General features: G+C 45.0%; 1 protein-coding gene and 1 long non-coding RNA gene across 11 annotated transcripts in view; one reads left to right on the forward strand and one right to left on the reverse strand.

Moving 5' to 3' along the window:
* Nucleotides 1–896: 896 nt before the first annotated feature.
* Nucleotides 897–20266, forward strand: LOC147097395 (uncharacterized). Of its 4 annotated transcripts, XR_015074376.1 has the most exons (4): nucleotides 936–3171; nucleotides 5604–5711; nucleotides 14556–14697; nucleotides 19873–20266. It is a non-coding gene; the product is annotated as an uncharacterized LOC147097395 (long non-coding RNA). The 4 variants fall into 4 exon arrangements; XR_015074375.1 differs by lacking the exon at nucleotides 14556–14697 and having other exon boundaries at nucleotides 937–3171; XR_015074377.1 differs by lacking the exon at nucleotides 14556–14697 and having other exon boundaries at nucleotides 937–3171; nucleotides 19879–20266.
* The window catches only part of peak1 (pseudopodium-enriched atypical kinase 1), a 135215-nt gene continuing 123614 nt past the window's right edge, over nucleotides 9396–20996 (reverse strand). For all 7 annotated transcript variants that reach the window (XM_085972340.1, XM_085972342.1, XM_085972345.1 and 4 more), the window contains one exon: nucleotides 9396–12062. In XM_085972340.1, coding sequence (XP_085828466.1) covers nucleotides 10941–12062 — 1122 coding nt within the window. In that variant the 3' untranslated portion in view covers nucleotides 9396–10940. The remainder of the gene's footprint in view (nucleotides 12063–20996) is intronic.

The following is a 20996-nucleotide window of genomic DNA, read 5'->3' on the forward strand; positions in this document are numbered from 1 at the left end:
AAGGCTGTAAAGTGCCTAATCGAAAGATGAGGTGCTGTTCCTCGAGCTTACGTTGAGCTTCATTGGAACAGTGTAAGAGGACGGTGAGGTCTGAGTGGGAGTGGAGCGGAGAATTAAAGTGACAGGCTTCTGGAAGCTCAGGGTCACCCTTACAGACTGAACGGAGTTGTTCCGCAAAGCGGTCACCCAATCTACGTTTCGTCTCCCTAATGTAGAGCAGACCACAACGTGAGCAGCGAATACTAAATTGCAAGGAGGACAAGTAAATCGCTGTTTCACCTGGAATGAGTGTTTGGGGCCCTGGACAGTGGGAAGAGAGAAGGTAAAAGGGCAGGTGACTTCACCTGACGAAGGAGCAGCGCTCCGAAAGCTTGTGATTTCAAATAAAGCTGTTGGACTATAACCTGGTGTTGTGCGACTTCCGACTTTTAATTGGCAACTGCCTGGAATTAAAAAGAGTCAGAAGGAGAAACAGAATTTTAATTTGGATTTACTTATTTTTTTCCTTTTTTATTTAAAATTTGAACATTTTACAGTGAATGACATTTACAGAGCTGAAGTCTCAGCTCTTTGTACAAAGTCACAAGCCCTCATGTCTACAAGGCAGGGGTCCCAGTCTTTACAAGCTTCTTGGTCGTCTTCACTTGTTCATCCAGAGAGCGGGTCTCCAGGAATTCACACAGATGAGGGTCGGCGTAATGTGGATTTATTAAGGTTCCTTTCAAGTGTATGTTAAATTACAGTTTTTTATTGGTTGTAGTTGACTTTTAACTGGAATTAAAAAGAGTCAGAAGGAGAAACTGAATTTTAATTTGGAATTATTTACAGTTTATTTCTTGGTCGTGGCCCCTTTAAAAAGGGTTGACTTTGAATTGGCAACTGGCTGTAATCAGGTGTCAGCCACACTTCCGATTCCGGGGCGGCGGCGGCGGCAGTTCCGGTTCCGGGGCGGGGTGCCGCGGCTCCAGTTCCGGTTCCGCCATGGCCTGTGAGGAGGGCGGCGGCCGGAGCTGCGCTGTCCGCGGCTGCACCAACACCCAGGGCGGCCTGAGCGAGTGGCGGCAGACGGCGTGCGAGCAGCACCGGCCGCAGCGGCACGGCGAGTGTCCGTGCCTGGAGCCCTTCTGCTTCTACCGCTTCCCGAGCGGCGCCGACGAGCGAGGCCGCTGGCTGCAGGCGCTGCGGGGCCGGGGCCTGCGGGTGACGCCGGGGCCCGACCCGGGGCCCGAGGCCGCTGTCTGCTCGCTGCACCTGGAGGAAGGCACCTTGCTGCTGGGCTTGGGCCTGAGGAAGAAGCCGCGGGCTGACCAGACCCCCGACCCCGACCTCGACGACTACCGGCCGGGCCGGGAGACGCGGGCGTCGCGGGCCCGCAAGAAGCAGCGGCCGCCCAGCCCCAGCCCCCGGCGCCGGGTCCAGCCGCCTGCCCGGCCTCCGCCTCAGCCCTCGCCTCCCCCCCGGGCCCCGTCCCCCCCGCCTCCACCGCCGCCGCCGCCTCCTCCTCCTCCCCCTCCGCCGCCGCTGCCCCTACCCGCCGCCTCCTCCTGGGAGCAGGCCGCTGTCCAGGCCATCATGCGGCTGCGCTGCGGCTCCAGCCAGCGGGTGGCCCGCACCCTCATCGCCTGCCTCAAGGGCGAGAACGACCACCTGCGGCAGCGCAGCCGCCAGCTGGAGGCCGCCCTGGGCGCCACCGCCCGCCAACTGGAGCGGATGCAGCGGGAGTGCCGCTGCCGGCACCGGCTGGGGGTCGAGGCGGGGCCCGGGCCCGAGAGCGCGGAGCCCCCCGAGCAAGTGCCGGGTAACGAGGTGACGGTGGGCTGAGGCCTCTGCATTGGAGCTTATCCACCCGCTGCATTGGAGTTTATTTCCCCCCCCACACTGCATTGGAGCTTATCCTCACCCCCCCAATCCTCAGGAACCACTTGCTGCTGCTGCTGCAGTCCCCACTCCAGTGCATTGGATCTTAAACCCACCCCAATCCGCATCCAGTGCATGGACCGACCGCCTCCCTCGGTGCAAACAACTCCTCGCCTGCAGCTCAAGATGGGGGCAGGAACCCCACTAACCCACCGCATCTGGGCAGAAAGGACGTTGGATTTCCCACCGACAGGCTGCGAACTTTAGGAGAGATGGGGGGGGGGGGGGTGTGGAGAAATCTTCGACAGCACCTACCAAACCCGCCACCGCCTAGAAGGGCAGCGGGCGCGTGCGAACACCGCCACCTCCAAGTCTCTCCCGCCATGGAAATCTATCGGCCGTTCCTTCATCATCGCTGGGTCAAGATCCTGGAACTCCCTAACAGCACTGAGGGAGAATCTTCAGCACACGGACTGCAGCGGTTCAAGAAAGCGGCTCACCGGGATGGGCAATAAATGCTGGCCTTGCCAGTGACGCCCACATTGAACGAATAAAAGTTTGGATTTTCAGCTCTGGGGCAAAACCGCCCCTGCCTCTTTATGGGGTTGACATTAATATAAAAAGGATTTGAACAGTTCACAAATCATCTTGCAAATGTTGGATGAGGATCCTTTGCTTGTAAACTCACATCAAAATGACCAAAGTCTTGAAATGGGAGAGAAGAGGTGAAAGGACATCTTGCTCCACGATTATGTTTTTGCAGCACCTGTGCCTTGGGATTGCCCTGGATGGTGGACCGTTTTTCATCTTTCCCAGACAGTGGGAGGCAGTATCGTGTCGACCCAAGCGGTGAAGAAGGGATTTGAGTTTGACTGACTGCAGATGACGGCTGAATTTTAACAATTGGATTGTGTTGGTGGTTTGCAGACAGGTGCAGAATGTGAATCGTGGCTTTTTCTTTTTGAATACTTGAATGTTTCTTGCTGATCTGAATGGAACGTGCAAAGCCGAGCAGAACAGTTAGACCTGATGCACGACCCTTTCGCCAATGGTTCCTTCCAGATGAGATGGATTCCACATCGCTGCTGCTGCTGCTGGTCCCTTTCACATCTCCCATATAGTGCATGGCTTTAACCAGGACGTGTAAACGGAGTTCTTTTCAATTGAATGCCGCAGGAGGAGAACAGCTGAACCATAGGAGGGCACAACTCCCCTCAACATTTGGCAGCTGGGTCCTGGTGTGAGGCAGTAATGAATTGGTCATGAACCATCTTTATTCTGGGTCTGTACCTGTCAGCTTCGCTTTTGTATTAGGTGAGAGAGATGATACTTGGGGTGTCTGTTTAGTGTTGACACTAGGTTAATTTAACATTACAGCAGGAAAATTATACTCAAGCTCATAATTCACCACCCCAGTCACTTCCCACCACCAGTACTTCACTCGTTGCACAGCTCACCGTTTCTCTCTCTTTTTCCCCCCCCCCCCCCCCGAGATTGAGAATTCAAACCGCACCGTGCAAGTTGTTAAATTGAATTCAATAAAATCTGGTATATTATGAGCTGGCTCCAACAAAGGCATGACCATAAGGCTGCTAGATTGTCATTTTAAAAACCCATCTGGTTCACTAACAAGGGGGAAAAGAAAACCCGACCCATCCCTATGTGGTCTGGCCTTTGTGACTGCAGTTCCATAAGGCAGCTCCGCAACGTCTAATTAGGGATGGGTAGTAAATGTTGCTTTGTCAGGGTTGCACCTCACACACACAGCCCCCCCGCCCCAACCGAAAAATAAACAAATTTGGAAGGACAGAATCTAGAATTGTACTGCTGCATGCCTAACTCAAATTTCACCATCACACTCAGTGACAACACTGGAATACCTAACAAATTAAGATGTACATTTTCATGGCATTTGGCATTGCAATATTTAATCGATATAATCAATGGAATACACTATTAAGATGGTCTGGTCTTAGACTGGCAGCAGTTCAGGTTTAAGGATTTGAGGTGTACTATTTCAGATTTCAGTACTACTGAAACGAGTGGACGATGCAGTGTCTTTCTCTTGCATATTGTGGGACCTGACTGCAGAGGTGTCCTTGTTTACTGTTGATTAACAACCAGTGAGAACATTAAGGAAATTGTATGGCATAGAATTGCATTCAGATATTCCAAATTTTTTTGCGTGTATATATTGAATTATACTTCAGTTTTACTGTGAAGTGTTGTAAAGCAAACCACAGCAGATTTTCTTTTAATAGGTTTTAGGAGAAAACCTTGTGACCACATTAGCATTTGCAAACTGTGCTCAGTTAACTTCCACTTTTGTCTAAAGACTGTACAGTTTAAAATTGGTTCGGTTGTATGTAAAATTCTGTTCAGATAAATATTTTTTTAAAAGCATTCTGTATTAATGCAAGACTTCATTAAAACCTGTGCTGCAACACTCCTTTTACTTGATCTCACTTCGCTGTGCCCCTGGGTGAATGGCCAAGTTTCAAACCCTCCCGTCAGGCATGACTTGACAAAGCAAGATTAGCAGGAGAGTTTCAACAGTCAGGGAAGGGCAAGAAGTGAGTCTGTGCCAGTGATCTCCCAGTGAAGCCTGTAGCGTGCAAAGGTGCTTCTTCGGATGAAAAAAATGGGGAGCAATTCTACCCCTTGCACTTCACACCCTAGTAGGCGATCACAGAATAGCAACAGCAGAGGTTTTGGGAGCAAATCAAGCATCCATCCTCAGGATTATGGATTCCAGCACTGAGGCAGGTGGGAGTTAGCCTGGGGAAAGCCAGCAGCACTGGCAGAGGGAGCTGTTTCTAACCAACTTTGTCACCTCTTGCTGCTGTTTGTGTGTGGGGGTGGGGGGGGGGGTGTTGCGATTGGTGTCAAAGCATAGCCAGCCTACTTTAGGAAAGCTGATACATTCAAAACAACCCTATCTCAGCCTGTTCTCCCCTCCCAAATCATGGAAGATTACCCGCTCCGAGAGTCATGGGTAGCCCCTGGCCCAGGGTTGTCGATGCTCCAGGAAGTAAAGGTTAATCGCCAGGCCACTGCTGCGGGCAAACGGGAGGAAAATCATGACATTCACTTTTTTCCACCATTTTCTTTGATAACTTTAATTTATTAGTTATAAAAATATTAGCTATTTGGGCCAACATTCCTCCCTCGAGCATCAGCACCAAAAGCAGATGAACTGATAAATCCGATTGTTGTTTGCGACATCTTGCTGACTCTTCATGCCAACAATTGCCGATTAAAAGCATATGTGCCCCCTTTTTAAAAGGGACACAACAAATAAAGACTGTAAATTAACAAATTTGAAAGGAACCTTAAATCAAATTAAAATTTTGTTCCCGGGGTGATGATGCACTCCACTCCAGTCCCTCCGGTCACAGAAGGCCTCGTGTGCTGGTGGACACCACGCGCGACTTCTTGCTGTGCACAACATGGCTACTGCAATAACAGTTGCTGTATGGTAAATCATTGTAAGTGAAATGCTTGAGATAATGGTGTTTCCCAAGGGTTCAGTACCAAGACCACTGCTGTTTTTTTGATATACATTAATGACTTGGACTTGAGGGCACAATTTCAAAATTGGCAGAGGACATGAAACTCGAAAGTGTAGTAAACTATGAGGAAGATAGTAGTAGACCTCAAGAGGACATAGGCTGGTGGAATAGGCGGACACATGGCTGTACTATTCTGTGTGATAATTGTTATATAAATGGAAGTCTTTCTTTCAGCCCCCATTCAGATACTGCTGGCTTGAAGCTTCGTCCGAAACTTAGAAAGGGATGCGAATGGCTACCTGCTGAAAACACAATTCTCTTTAAAAAATCAATCGCCGAACAGTTGAGTCACTTTTTTTTTAATAAAACATAACCATTTACATGATTGTTACACAACTGAATGATTACAAGAATCACACCAGATTAGAATTTCATTTCCCATTTTGAAGTATTGCAGTTCACACACATACCTCTGTTTTCAGCTCACCACTCAAAAGCAGCAGAATATAAGTTCTGGGGTGGGCAGGGTGCTGCAGAATAAGTACACTGAATTATTTTAATACAGTAGATCAAGACTAGGTTATACATATCAGATATGGATGCTGATGGCTTGCATTTTCACAGAGAAACAGTCATCAGCAGTACAGAATACAGAAAGCTATGTGCAGTCGCTGGGTCAGTTGCACAAAAGGTTTGATTGTTTATCTCCGACGGCTAAAAAAAAGGCACCACTCTTAAACCGCACCCCTCCTCCATCACTAAGACAAAATTAATGACAGTACTTGACGGAAAATAAGGCAATCTTCACCTCTCACAGGAATGTGCTATTTATAGAAAGAAAAAAACCCTGTTAACTCAAAGACAGAAACCACTGCAAAATATTCAACAGCTCAGTACCCACCTGAAATATTAACCTACCTTCTGTTTCAGATGCTGACACACCTGGTGTGTATTTCCAGCATTTTTGATTTTGTGGGGACTGAATCAGATACTTGGATCAGATTCCTGTCCCCAATTCCAGTAGAGAACCTAGTGTGTTTAATAAACCAAAACTCTCCCATTTCCTGCTCTGAAGAGAAATTCTGCCAATGCATAATTTTAGTACCAGGAGAGCACATTCAACTAGGTCTTTCAGCAAAGGGAGCTAGATATTTCAAATAAGATACATAAAATGGTAGAACCCCCACCCCCCCCCCAAAAAAAAATATATATGTAAACACTAGTAATTTGGCTAGTTTTGACAGAAGCACATTAATGCACTCTGGCATTCAGTACACCAAAAATAAAACTTATTTTAAGAGTTACATTATGTGCTATTTCTTGTCTAATACTGTTGTCTATATGCTAACTATAATCAGGCACTTCACTCACTATCGCCCTGTATTTGGGTTGCCACCTTTTCCCCCACCCCAAGTCCATGGCTTGGACTAGAGGTGGGATCGACGCAGGGAGTAGGATCACGACTCGGGTTCCGTTTGCTTTGCTAATGATGAAATTCATTTGAAAGTTTAATCATCAACAATCTTGCATCATAGACACAGGAGTAAGTGGAGGGGGGGGGGGTGGGGTAACTGGCAAAGTCTGGTTTGGCATCTTTAGAAATTTACAAAGCTCACTTTCAAAACGTGGACTGGCCAGTTCAAAACACCATCCCACCCAATTTAACAGGCAGCACGTACAAAGGAGGAACTTGTGCAGCTAATGTTCCATTAGGTAAACTCAACAGTTTGTACACAAGACCTGCTGTTCTACAGATAAGTACACATATTTTAAACAGAAACATTCAGGCCATCTATAAAATACTGATAATCCTCCGAGGTTTTCCATTGACATGATTAGCCACAATAATCTTGGCAGAGAAAGGTTGGAATTTAACAAGAATAGCTAAAGCAGACAAAACATCCCCATTCTTTTGACAAGTCAAAACGACTATCCTTGTCAATTGTACTTCACATGTGTAACTTTTCTCCGATGGAGAGAAAGCATAAACACTCTCTAGAATTCTTTATAACACAGGCTGGGGGGGATATTTAGGACTGAGATGAGGAGAAATTCCTTCACTCGGAGGGTGGTGAACCTGTGGAATTCTCTACTGCAGAAGGCTGTGGAGACCAAGTCACTGAATATATTTAAGAAGTAGATGGATTTCTAGATGCAAAAGGCATCAAGGGGTATGGGGAGAGAGCGGGAATATAGTATTGAGATAGAGGATCAGCCATGATCACATTGAGTGGCGGAGCAGGCTCGAAGGGCCGACTCCTGCTCCTATTTTTCTATGATGGAGGTTGTTAAAATTCTGCCTTAGCAGATTTGGATAAGATATTTGAAATGGATGGTAGGACTAAAGGGCATGCCTACAAAATACAAAAAGTGTTACGTTGGAAGCCAGGAAGTATTTCTCTGAGCTCTCTGCAATCGGTTACTGGTAGATGCAGTAAATATGGGTATGCGACATTCCTTAAGAGACTGGGCAAGTCCTTGCGGAGGGAGGGCATTGGGATGCATCTGAAGCGTGCGCACTTGTTTTAAGTTCATCTAGTGAGCCATCATGGGTAACCATGGTGTCCCAGAGCATACTCGAATGCCTCTTGGAGATGGGGAGGAATTTCCCAGCTTTTTTCCAGAAATTGGCCACCGGTTTTCTCCTGTTTTCTGACCTCCCCACGAGCAGTGACTGAGGAGGGTAGTGCATGAAGCTTCACTGTCTCTTGGACATGGTGAGCATTGATGGGTCCGACTGCCTTTTTCTGCCCTTTTTTAATGTTTGTTAAATTCCCTACTTCGATAACGGAGTAAAATGCATCTGGGGATCTACAAAATGCAATTTGGGATCATAAAAACTTTATTAAGAAAGTTCACTGTTTGAAGGTCACATATATAAAACCCAAATTGCATTGTGTGAAAGGGACTGAAGAGTAACAGAAAGCCACAAACATTACCTGCAGCTTAAATATGATCTTTACAGAGTTAGACATGAATACCCTGAAACTACACCAAGCATTCAAACACATTGGGTTTGTATGAAATTCCTGTGCCATTTTAATGGAGGCTTTAACCTGTTTATTTTAGTAAGTACTTTCTTACAAAGTAGGGATCAAAAGAATTTCGTGCAATACCAGTTAACTATCCATGCATTCGCATTTGAAGAGCTAAGTCTGAGTCAGAAGAGGATGAAGACCAAGTATGATTGCTTCCTCCCCACGGCAGTCAATTAAAACAAGCAGCATTGCCCAACTCCCATTTATACCACATAATAACTGGGTAAAATCCAGTTTTAGCTGATGGGTTATTGATTTTTTTAAAAAGGGGGGAAAATGACACCCATATGTAACGCACTCAGGGCTGGCTGGCATTATGATACTCGAGCACGAGTCCACGTACAGCCCCAGACAGCAATACTTCACAGCACATGATAGCTTGGCAGCAAACTTAATAAATGTCTTTGTATTAATAATAAATGTCTTTAGCTGCACTAAAGTAATACTGAATTTTCAAGTCGTAACAATATATTAATGTAATTGCTCCTTTTAATGTGAGTATAATAAAAAATATATACTTGATAAGGATAATATCCCCACACATTCACAATCACTTCAAAATACAGGGTTGGCGAGAATAGCCGTCACCATGCTGCCCTTACGAAGAAAAATTGGGAGCACAATTCAGTATCGTGTACCTCTTGGACTGAACTGACGCTTCAGACAGCTCATTATACTCTGAACAGAGCATTTGTAATGCTGGGACCAGGCATCATCCAGGTTGATCTAGTATGATAGCAAAATACTGCAGATGTTGGAAATCCGAAATAACAACAGAAAATGCTGGAAAACTCAGCAGGTCAGGCAACATCCGTGGAGAGAAATTTGAGTTGACGTTTCGGGTCGAACCCTTCTTCAAAACTGGAAAGAAAAGAAAATAGATCCAAGGCAGGGCTGCGATTTTTGTCCGATCGCAGCCCTGCCTTCGATCTATTTTCTTTTTCCAGTTTTGAAGAAGGGTTCGACCTGAAACGTCAACTCAAATTTCTCTCCACGGATGTTGCCTGACCTGCTGAGTTTTTCCAGCATTTTCTGTTGTTATTCCAGGTTGATCTCTTGTTCCATTGTACCTTTTACGGAAGGAAAGTATAATTCCTTCGGGACTCCCCGTGGCTACAATTTACCTGGTTTTGGTCTAATTTTCCATATGGTACACTGAAGCATTCATAGGAAGGAACACCGAGCTGATAAATTCCCCCCCAAATACCCATGAAACTACCACCACCAATTCAGTCTATCCTTAACCCTTCAGTGTCACACTCAACGAAACAGTCCCAAACATTAAGTAAGCAAGCAAAGCGAGGCATTGTAACATTGCCACTGTGTTGTTAATTAATGTTCTTTCACTGTTGTTAAAGATTAACTAAAATATTTTTGCTGCATCAAAATAAACTGGTAGAGACAGGAGTTGTAAAAGCAACTACAGGTATATAGATTCTGCATCTCAAGCTAGTATAAAGATCACTCTGTTGAGTATTATTACGGTTGACTATAGTTCAATGAAATTACAATGAGTAACTATCAGAAAGGCCTTGGAAGATATCATGATCACCATATGATTAGAAGAAAGATTTGCACGATTTCTAACGCTGCATCCTTAATCACCAACATACTCAGTACAGGAAACTTTGTGCTATCCGGCACCGACGGGACCGAGCTGTTGCCGTCCCATCAAAACTGCCGGACAAACCAGCGCTAATGTTAAAACATACGGAGCTTTTGAGCTCCGTATCTAGCAACAAACCCTGTTGCTTCTAAACAGTCGGCCGTAGCTTGCAAGCTTTAGCTAGACCTTGCAGAGCCTGACTGGTGGAAAAAAAAGCAACGAAAAGAAAAAAAACACTGAACCGACTCCTGGATTTTGCCGGTGGATCGAGCATTCCGGACAGTTAAACCTCCGGATAAACCAAAGTTTCCTGTACCACCACACTCCAACCCCACCCCTCATTAACTCCCATCTTTCACCCTGGTTTGCCTGCCTTTATTCATCTTGCTTCAGTTGGGAGGTCAAGACAGGACAACGTGGGGGCTTCAAGTTCTCTATGATTGCCATCAACACCACCACCCTGTAATGGAGCAGCACACAGGCAAAACAAGTTGGCCGACAGCAGGTTTTTCCCTCTTTCATCTAGCAGCCCTGCCGAGATCTGAAGAAGTAAGATTACATTTGCTTGACAATCTGTTTATGTGCAACTGACCCACTAATGCAATTTTAGCAAAGTGGCTGTAGTTTTTTTTCAAGGCATGATATAAGTAAACATACAAATTGTCATAGCTTCAACAACAAACATCCGAGGATCCATTTTAAGAGCAAGTTACAGCTTGCATATGTGCCTAGGAAAGAAAAAAAACATTTGTTGCTTATTGTAGGCATCACGTTCCAAAAACGTAGAAATCTATTACATACACTTTAAATACTGCCATTTACAAAGTCGGAACATTTACAAAAAATTGCACATTAATCCAAATTTGGTGGGAGAGGGGAGGGGGGGGGGGAAGGGCGAGGAAGGGGAGCAAGCAGCAGTCACACAGGTTACTGGAGCTGGAGCAGCTTCACAATATGACTGAGGGATTCTACCGAGGCGAAGGCCAAGTACTGACAGCAAAGCCAGACCTCGAGGCTAACACTGCATTCGGTGTCTATGGCCTTCTCTGCGAATTTGATCATGAGCAGCGTCCGTTTTAGGTCCAGCCAGTTCTGCAGCACGCTGTGCCTCTCCGCGCTGCTGCTGCGCGAGTTGAGCGTCTGGAGCAGGTCGTCTCGTGGTCCCCAAAGGAGGCACTGCAAGTACACTTTGGCATCTGAAATAAGGATGCGCTCCGAGGGATTGGGGTGCAGGAGGAGACCCGCCAGCTGCTGAAGCCCCTGGGAGTAGACGGAGCGTTTAGGGATGGCGGGAAGGTCTATTCGGGTGTACTCCTTCTCTTTCAGTTCTGGGTTTTCTTCAAATGGATTGGGCAGGTGCAACATTTCGTAAATGAGTATTCCCGTTTGAAACTCATCACACTTTTTGTACTGGGTAATGGTGATGATCTCGGGTGCCAGTCTGGACTGATCCCTTAGCACCTCTAGATCTACCACCTGACTCTTCTGCTTGGCCTGGGAGAAGTTACTGACGATCAGTCGTGCCAGCTGCGTGGCTGGGTTCGTGTTTTCCGATTCACAGTCTCCTGGGGTTCCGTGCCGACACCGCACCAAGAGCAGATTCTCCAACCTCAAGTCGCAGTGTGTAACGTGGTGTGGCTTTAAGTGATTGAGGCCGGCACAGAGTTGGAGCAGCAGTAAGCACACCTGCCGCTCGTAGATATCTGGGTTTTTCGCATGCCGAGGCGCTGATTCACGCACAAAGTCGGCAACAGTCTGGTATGGAACCTCTCGAGTGATGACCACCACACGACTTCGGTGTTTGCTGGAAGTTCCCTTGGTACTGGAGTTGTTCTTTTTTATGGCATTAGGAACATCTGAGCTCTCTTCCTCTTCCTCCTCTTCTAACACTGGGGCGTTGGGATCCTCCCAGGGAAGCATGCGGACTGGGACCTCAGCTAGGAAGTGCCCGCAGTCCTGTTGGATGTTGAAGTGCACGGCAAGGCTTTGTCTTACAGCCAGACTGTGGTAATACAGCTGCTGGGATGCTTTTGCTTGACTTTTACAAATCTGGAAAAGAAAAGGTGGAAGCTAAAAGTTAAAATCTAGAGAAGAGGGCACCTTTCCCAGTGAGCACAAAAAACTAATTCCTGTAGCTGCACATTTCCACCACTAGATGGAGCTTCATAATCTGCAGATTCCCAGGGCTGTACGACAATAACTTGCATTTACAGTATTTACATAGAATTTACAACACAGAAATAGGCCCAACTGGTCTATGCTCCACACGAGCCTCCTCCCACCCTACTTCATCTCACCCCATCAACATATCCTGCTATTCCTTCCTCCCTCGTGTTTATCTAGCTTCTGCTTAAATGTATCTATACTATTCGCTTCAACCACTCCCTGTGGTAGCGAGTTCCACATTCTCACCGCTCTCTGGGGAAAGAAGTTTCTCCCGAATTCCCTATTGGATTTATTAGTGACTACCTTATATTTATGGCCCCTAGTTCCCTCACAAGCGGAAACGTGGTCTCTACATCTACCTTGTCGAACCCCTTCATACTTTTAAAGACCTCTATCAGGCTTTTCCACTGTTAGGAGCATTACAGCCAAGCCCAATGCTGTGGTTACCTGATAGTCTCACACAGACACACACCCACCCCACCCCACATACACCCACCCCACACACACAGATACACCCACCCCACCCCACCCCACACACACAGATACACCCACCCCCACCCCACACACACAGATACACCCACCCCCACCCCACACACACAGATACACCCACCCCACCCCACACACACAGATACACCCACCCCCACCCCACACACTCTTCCAGCAAGGGTCAGTGGGTACCAATCAGGAGCAGGATCCCTGGTTGATTTACCCTCCCTAACATACTTAGTGGCTTTAACATAGGAAAAGTCCCAAGGCACTTCACAGAGGTATAATCTTTTTTTAAATGGGCAGCGAACCAAAGACAATATTAGGAGTTGTAACCAAAAGTATGGTCAGAGGTGGGTTATGAGGAAAATCTTAAAGGAGGGAGAGAGAGAGATGAAGGGGGTTTAGGGAGGGAATTCCAGACCATGGGGCATTGTTGGCTGAAGGCAAGGCCACCAATGGTGGGGCAAGGGGAGAGGGGAGATACACAAGAGGCCAGGGTGAGAGGAACAGGGAATTTGGGGGAAGGTGGCTGTAGGGCAGGATGGAAGTTAGAGATAGGGAGGGACGAGGACAAGATGATTAGAATTTTAAATCTGATGCATGGTGGGCCAGGAGCCAACATAGGTCAGTGTGGACAGGGCCGATGGGTGTGCGGGACTTGGTACGGGGTAGGATATGGGAGCAGTTTTGGATGAGCTGAAGTTTACGGAGGATGGGACGCCAGATTGGAATAGTTAACAATCCACTAGGTAATACTGGAAAATAAAACGTGGCAGACAAAATTATAAAAATGCAAATTTAGCAGCAGCATTTATTCAGCCAAAGCAGCAGCAGAGACACAACAAATGACCAATCTTCCTTGGCAAGGATCACGGGAGGAGGGGCGAAACATCCAGACAGCTTCCAGTTAGAAAATACATTCCCAGCTGTGAAGCTGAACCAGAGAGATTCGGAAGATCCCAGGTTTGATCTGCAGTCTGTGCTGTATGAGCTGATCTCAGCTGTGATGGCAGTAAGAGCCCTTGATTGCGATTGAATGGTATCTGTCGGTAGCATGAACATATGAGTGAGGGCACAACCAGGCTTGACTATGATGCCTCCAGCACCAAATAGCTTGCCAGTATTCACTGTCCAGGCTGAAACATACAGGAGGGTTACATTGGCAAGGTACTGAATGATGGGCGGTGCCCATGGAAATATAACCCTGCACGAGTGACTGCTTTCAGGAGAGGGGAGAAAATTGGAGTTGGTTTTGGCAGGGGGGGGGGGGGGGGGGGGTGGTGTGCATGATTGATAACAAGAACTGCTGTACATGGGAACCACTTTCTCAAACTGAAGATAGGTCAGACCGACAAACTTGACTGTGCGTCTCATCCCTCAGTCATCCAGTCCGTCTTTTTCTTGGGAAGACGCATCACAAACAGCCACACAGTCCACTCCTGATACAGGAAACTCTCGTTTAAACAGCACCTAAATATCCGGAATTCTCTTATTAACCAGCAAAATTCTCGCTCCGAAAACAACACCTCAATAACCAGCAATGTTGCCGAGTCCGAGTCTCCCGCGGTGGCCGAGTTAGTCAGTGGGGGTAGTTCTCCATACTGTCACTACTCGGCTTCTTGGCGCTGTCGGAAGTCCGAACACCTCAATAACAGGAGTCTGACTCTCCCGCGCTGCCGGTAGTCTCTTCTGATCTGCCATTTTACAGGGTTACTGTGTGTCTCCCACGCTGCTGGTAGTCATTGCATTGCATTACCCTCAACTGGCAGTACTGTACTTAATCAAGCATCTTCCACCATCCATTTAACACAACATTCTGTAGGTGAGTACCCAATTACTGTATACTGCACATTTCTTGATTTTTTAATTTTTCTTTGTTAAAAATAGCCTCGGTAGATAACCCTCTCCGTCATCCGGAATTTTTGATCAACCGGCAACACGGCGGTCCCATCGGTGCCGGATACCAAAGAGTTTCCTGATAATTCTAAGTTGTATAGTGCACGAAAAAGATGTAAATTTATCCGATCATGTGAGTTTAGTAAATAACACAGCAAAGTGGGAATTTAGTCCTAAAAATTGAATTATTGAATGTTTTGAATTAAGCATCTTTGCATTAAGACTAGGCTATCTGCTTAACAAATGCGCTGTAGTAATGTTCTACATCACACTAGGAACATAAAAAAACAACTTTATTATCCAAAGAATGGGTCAACAAGGATCTCGAATCCACTCTTGGTCACAAAAAGTTGTTAACAAGGCAATAAACCTGTATTTCAACTGACTGAATTGTCAATGAGGAACGGTTTGAGCTGGTCTCGAAGGAGTAAAGTGCTTTATAATTCACTGTAAACAACCTCTGGAGTTTCAAAGTTCAACCAGTCCAGCTGAAACCCTAATGGAAACCTCATACGACGGTGCTTGTGATCCATCAAAGTCACGCAGGGGGAAAATAACACAAAAAGAAAAATGACAGAAATGAAATATCTGCCAGCTCGGAGGTTGTTAAGTTTCTTTTATCCAAAAGGTAGTGGAATGAATTACCAGATAACTTAACTAGAACACCAATGCTGGAAGCAATAACCCTCAAAGACTCTCGGTTCATTAAGGGAGAAGTTTCAGTTAATCTTCGAATGCTGAATCCCCTTTGTAGCTTCCCGAGAAATGCTTTTGTTCACAGTTATGAGCTATACTAACTAACTTGGTAAAATGACAAAAAATGAACAGGAAATTAGATATTTGATCAATTTTATCAGTGTAGCCAATTTGGTGCGTTACAGTACACACCACTCAGATCCTGGGGAAAGGAAGAGGTACCATTTTTAGTTGAGAGCCTGACCATAAGAGAGAGACAGGTGGAAAAAGGCCATACATGGTGACGTAAGAAAATAACTAGGCACTTGGTCTAAGCGTTAAACAAAGCTTTAATCAACTGTTTTACAACATGGAGGTCTGGTTGTGTCCTTCACTAGTTCCTGTTAAGAATGTCCTGCGCAAGCTGGGCCCGTGCCCGAGTATTTATACTCTCCCTGGACAGCGCCAACCGCAGGCTGCTCAGTATTATTTCATAAGTCTTTCTTTCATGAATGGCTGATTCATGTCACATGGCACTTCTTAGCTCATCCAACTGCCTTTTAAATCAGGAACGTCCAAAGCTTTTGTTTCCATGGTCTGTGCACCATTAAACCTCAGGGACACACAGATATTTATTCTTATTTATTTTTATAGAACTCAAATTGCTGATACTAACAGATCTTAAGAGTTCTGATTTAGAATCCATTCACCAATGAGGGAACAACAGCACTGAGAACAGCTCTTGCCAACTCTCCAGGCCCACAACATTCAAACAGGGCAGGCCAGCCAGTAAGCAGCACAAATGCAAACAGAGCCAAGTTGCCTGGGCTTTGTAAGCTGAATTGCCATGACTTTAAGGTCACATGTTGCCCACAGGCTGTAGTTTGAAGTCCTTTTATCTTAACTGACTCCGAAACTTTTGCCTTCACAGATCTAGCTGCAAGGGTTGCGCACTCTTTGAAGAACTTTCTAACATCAGTTCTACATTTGATAAGAAATATGTTTTAAAAAGATGGTGACTCGGCTCAGAGCAGAGATTGAGCCAAGGACATTCCTAGCTCAGAACCTCACCAGCAATGCATTAATTACTTGAAGCCATTGAGGAAATCCCACATTTAAAATCTCTTGACTGAACTAACAAACTTTAATTAACACAACACTTAATACAATTGCCGGCAATTATTCCCTGCCCCCTTTAGCACGACCTTCCCTGTTGAAAGTATTTTACTAGTATATCCAAGGCTTGTCTCACATTACCCTCCTAGAGTATTCGCAGGCGCAGTGACAAGGCAGAGGCCAGACATTCTCCAGCTGGCATTATCTGCTTTTGTGAGGAGAAACACATTTTCATTTGGCTACTAATCAGGGCACAATCAAAACTGTATCTAGATGGAGAATTTTAAATCCCAGTCATTTTTTCAATCTGGTTAATTTCACAACATAAAATAATAAAAAAAAATTGGAAGGAAGAATGAAAACCTTACTAAACGCAAAGAGTTAACAATTATATGTAAGCGAGACTCCATGCAATCGTGCAAAAACTAAGTGTAGAGGAAGTGGTCAGGCACCGAAGACTCATTGAAATGACACGACGATATATTAGTCTGGCACCTTCACCTTCCTGTTAGAGACGCAATTAGTGCAAATACTGTGTGACGACGGGACTGATGTTCTTCCCTTTCGATTCCTTCAGAGGTTCCCACTGTTGCTCGCTGATCCAGCAATCCCAGCTGGAAAGTGGGCACGTGCGGACACCTTGGCTATCCACGATGCTACCCACTGTCAGATAGCCCATCAACACTCACTGGCTAGACTCACATAATGATCAGTCATTCGGGTGAGGTCGGAGATCTCTGGTGGTGTCTGTGTGAAACCCTATCCCAGCCCAGCATAAGTCAGCACCTTTGTGTGTGTGTGGGGGGGGGGGGGGGGGAAAGAAGAGATAAAATGGTAAAATACTCGAGTAAACACAGGTGCACTTGGATAGGAGACTGTTTCTGTATTCCAATTGTTATGACTGTGTAACATTTACATTTCAGAAGAGATCGTGTTAGAACAAAACATCCACAATCTTGCTTTCTGTAAACCCTTCAGTGCTGAAACAACACCATAAAATTACTGATTCATTAAATAAACATTATGCTGGCTGGTGGCCTTTAGATACACACCTCCACTAGAGAATCTTCTTTTGCTAAAATAAAGGCCAGCACTGCAAATTCATTGTCATCAGACTACAATCTAATAAATTTCAATTGTGACCGAGTGAAACAAAGACACTGAATCAGCCAACCATCGTGTTCGACTCAAACTGAAGTTCCATTTCCACACCAACAGGTTCCATGAAGCATTAGTTAAACCTCACCGAGTGTTACACATGTGCTCGAGGGTAGAACTCACTGTTGGCGACATTAATATACAAATGCTAAACACGTGTCAAATTGTTTTTAATGGCGCCGTTAACTGGTTTAACATAAATGCGTTAATGCTTGTGTTAAAACAGGAGCGTGAGGTCTTGGATATGAACACATTAAGCAATCATGTGATAAAATAGCTCACAACAATTTTCAGGCCACGGAGGCAGAGAACGGGAACAAGGATGGTCCCAAGTTTTAAATGATTGAACTTCAAAGGGAGGCTACAGAAGAGAAATCTATTCTCATTAGAAAAAAAAGGGGAATTAAACTCATTTGTTTCATATAACAGAGACAATTAATAAAAGGTGACTCGAGAGAGGGATTCTGTACAAAAAGATAAAAGACCCAATGAACGAGATTATAGAGAAAATAACAAGTTTAAGGAATAATTTAACACTTCAGTGTCACTGATTTATGGAAAATCACAATAAATGTGGCTCGGCTAACGCTAAGGGAATTGGATTGATTCCAGATGTAGCAGGGAGTTGTGGCGTATGGATTTAGGGTGGGAAAATAACAAAACAAATGGTTAGCTGGGCCTTGCTGTTGAAGTGAACGGACTTTACTGTTCTCACATTCTTTCGTTCTCGAGCTCTTCTAAAATTAGAACTCAGCGTGAATAATTTCAACAAGGAGGAGGCAATCAACTGCAATGAAGATTATACTGTAGGCCTAAAGATCACTGCTGGCTTGCTGAGTTAAGTGCATCAGCATCCAGTGTGGTACAAAGCCATAAAGTCCAGGAAGGTGCCAGGTTTGATCATTGGACAGTGTTGTATTTGTTGATTCTAGCTGGGGCAGTGGTAGGCAGATTATAATTGGCCTCAGTGTCTGGTCATTCATCCGAAACAATATGGTATAAACACTAGTCAGTATGTTATTTTACATTGTCATTTATAAATGATAAACTTTTGTACATTTCTTTCCCCCCATACAATGACGGCAGAAAATGGATCACAGAAAACGTCAAGTCACTGATCATTTCATTAGTTGGAGTCGGGTTCATTCGGTCAATCTGTCACTTTGGAGTGGGTTAGGTCTGTCTGAATAATGTCACTGCTGTTCGACTTTGTCAACTTTAAGAGTCAGGAAATTGTGGGTTCCTCTTAACAACCCGATAGTTTGAAGCCAAGTGCACACTAATTTATTATCCAAGGGTGTTTCTCGACGAGGTTAGGGGACATGTAGCGCACGGTTACAACAGCAGATGCTAGGTTGCATAAAAATGACTCCGAGACTTCCGAAGAATTAACATATGGAGTGTATTGCCATTTTGTACAGCAAAGGTTTGAAAACTGGAGCCCACATACACTAGGGGTTCCTGAGTTCATCAGACTTCTAACCGTCCATAATCAGATTTGTGTATTTGTTGGCTTACTGCTGCATTACAACAACAATTTGCATTAATATAGCACCTTTAACATGGAAACACTGCTCAAGGTGCTTCATAGAGGTCTAGTGAGACTAAAATGGATGTAGAGCCAAAGAAGGAGATGGTAGGAGAGCTCACCAGAAGCTTGGTCAAAGAGCTGTACAATCTGAAGGCATGCCGCCAATGGTGGGGCAAAAGACACTGAAGTCGGAGGGGCGGAGAGCTCTGGGGGTGGGCGATGGAGATTGTAGGGCTGGAGGAGATTAGAGATAGGGTTGAGCAAAGTTACAAAGGGTTAAGAAAGAAACTATAAGCCAGGTGATCATGTATTCCAACATACACTGTTAAAGCAGTAACTAGATTTTAAAAGTTGCTATAATACTTGCCAGCTAAGAAATCCCCATCCAAAAATGTGAAGTCTTTTAGAATTTGAATGCTAACAGATCTCTGGTCCATCAATGCATGGTCTTTCTCCAGTGAGAAGAAAGGAGAATTGGAGGGAAAGCTATTGTGGACCACTCGTTCTCCTCCTGGTGGGCAGATTAAGAGTATTGCAAATTGGAGTTTGCAAACGAGCACCTGCCTCTAACCAACAGTTTACCATGAAGACACCAATGATTGTGTGGGAGGAGGGAGGTGGGGGAACTGGAAATGAGGCAGGGTAAAGTTGTGGCACTTCTACCGAGAAGGCAAAAGGGTTAATTTTGTTGTAGAATATTTTTGTTAATTTGAATATGTTAAAATAATTGTACTTAAATGTATAAAGATTATTCACAAGACTGTAAAGCTGTGTTATGAAAAATAAAAGTGGCATGGAAATAAAAATTAACAGCAACTATCCTTAAAGTCACAGATACAGCAGGAAACAGAATGGATGCAGTGCAAGTTGGGTACGGCAGGATGAGCTGAGGTATCACCTGAGGCATCGACAGCTAAAGTGTTGTAAAATTCAGAAATATATAATTTTCAAGAAGTTTGGGTTTGAATGCTTCGATTTAAAGCACTTTTGGAGTGAGGGTCTGAGGAGAGCACAGAATAAAAACTGTCTAAGCAAAATCTTGCAGGAATAAGCTGTTGCCAAGCAACCAAGGAAGTGGAAACTACAGACAAGTACTTAAGACCACCCAAGACAGAAATCTTAATACTGTATAAGCTGCCAAATCCTGTAACCAACAGTCACAGTTAATGAGACTAAATTTTTAAATAAAGTTGCATTTTTGCTCCTTTATTCAAAGGCACTTATCCAACGACATGTGTTATTAATTATACCTAAACTTGAAAGAATTTGACACTGCACTGCTTATTTCAAGTAATTCAAAAAGCATGTGAATTCTCACGATATTTTATGAGACAGGAAAAAGAAAAACTCTCTTTAAAATGTACAAGTTTGAAGCTCAAGTGGCTACATTCCCAGAGGAACACATGAAACCCATGGCTTTTTTTCTTATTCCTAGAGCTTGTCTGTTGAGCAGCAAGTCTCAAATATCACTAATCACATAAATACAGGTAGCTGGGAGGAAATTCCAAACCATGCTTGCTGCAGCAGTACCTAAACCCCCATCCGCACCAACATTGTCCACATTCTCCTCATAAGGAAATCGGTCTGAATTTGTGTTGACACAGTGGCCATACTTTGATCTCGAAGAGTGGTGACATATTGACTTCCCATCACATTTAGATTACTGGCTTTACTTGCAGAATATAAGTGCGAGGAGAAAGATTGAATGGACTCGCACATCATATAACTGATTATAAATACTTCTGCCAGGTTAAACAAGTTGATAGTCTGCTGGCTACAAACACCGTTGAAACTTTGAACCTGGACTGATATCCCTTTGTTCGAGTCCATCCAATAACCGTCGACTTTGAACAGAAGCACAACGTTGTCCTGCACTCTTGGGAGGGGCGAAAAAAATGGAGTACAGGAAACTTTGGTTTATCCGGAGGTTAACTGTCCGGAATGTTCGAGTC

This window comes from Somniosus microcephalus, chromosome 32 (assembly GCF_052327205.1).
Source record: "Somniosus microcephalus isolate GS21.2 chromosome 32, FLI_Smic_1.0, whole genome shotgun sequence".
NCBI classification, from domain to species: Eukaryota; Metazoa; Chordata; class Chondrichthyes; order Squaliformes; family Somniosidae; genus Somniosus; species Somniosus microcephalus.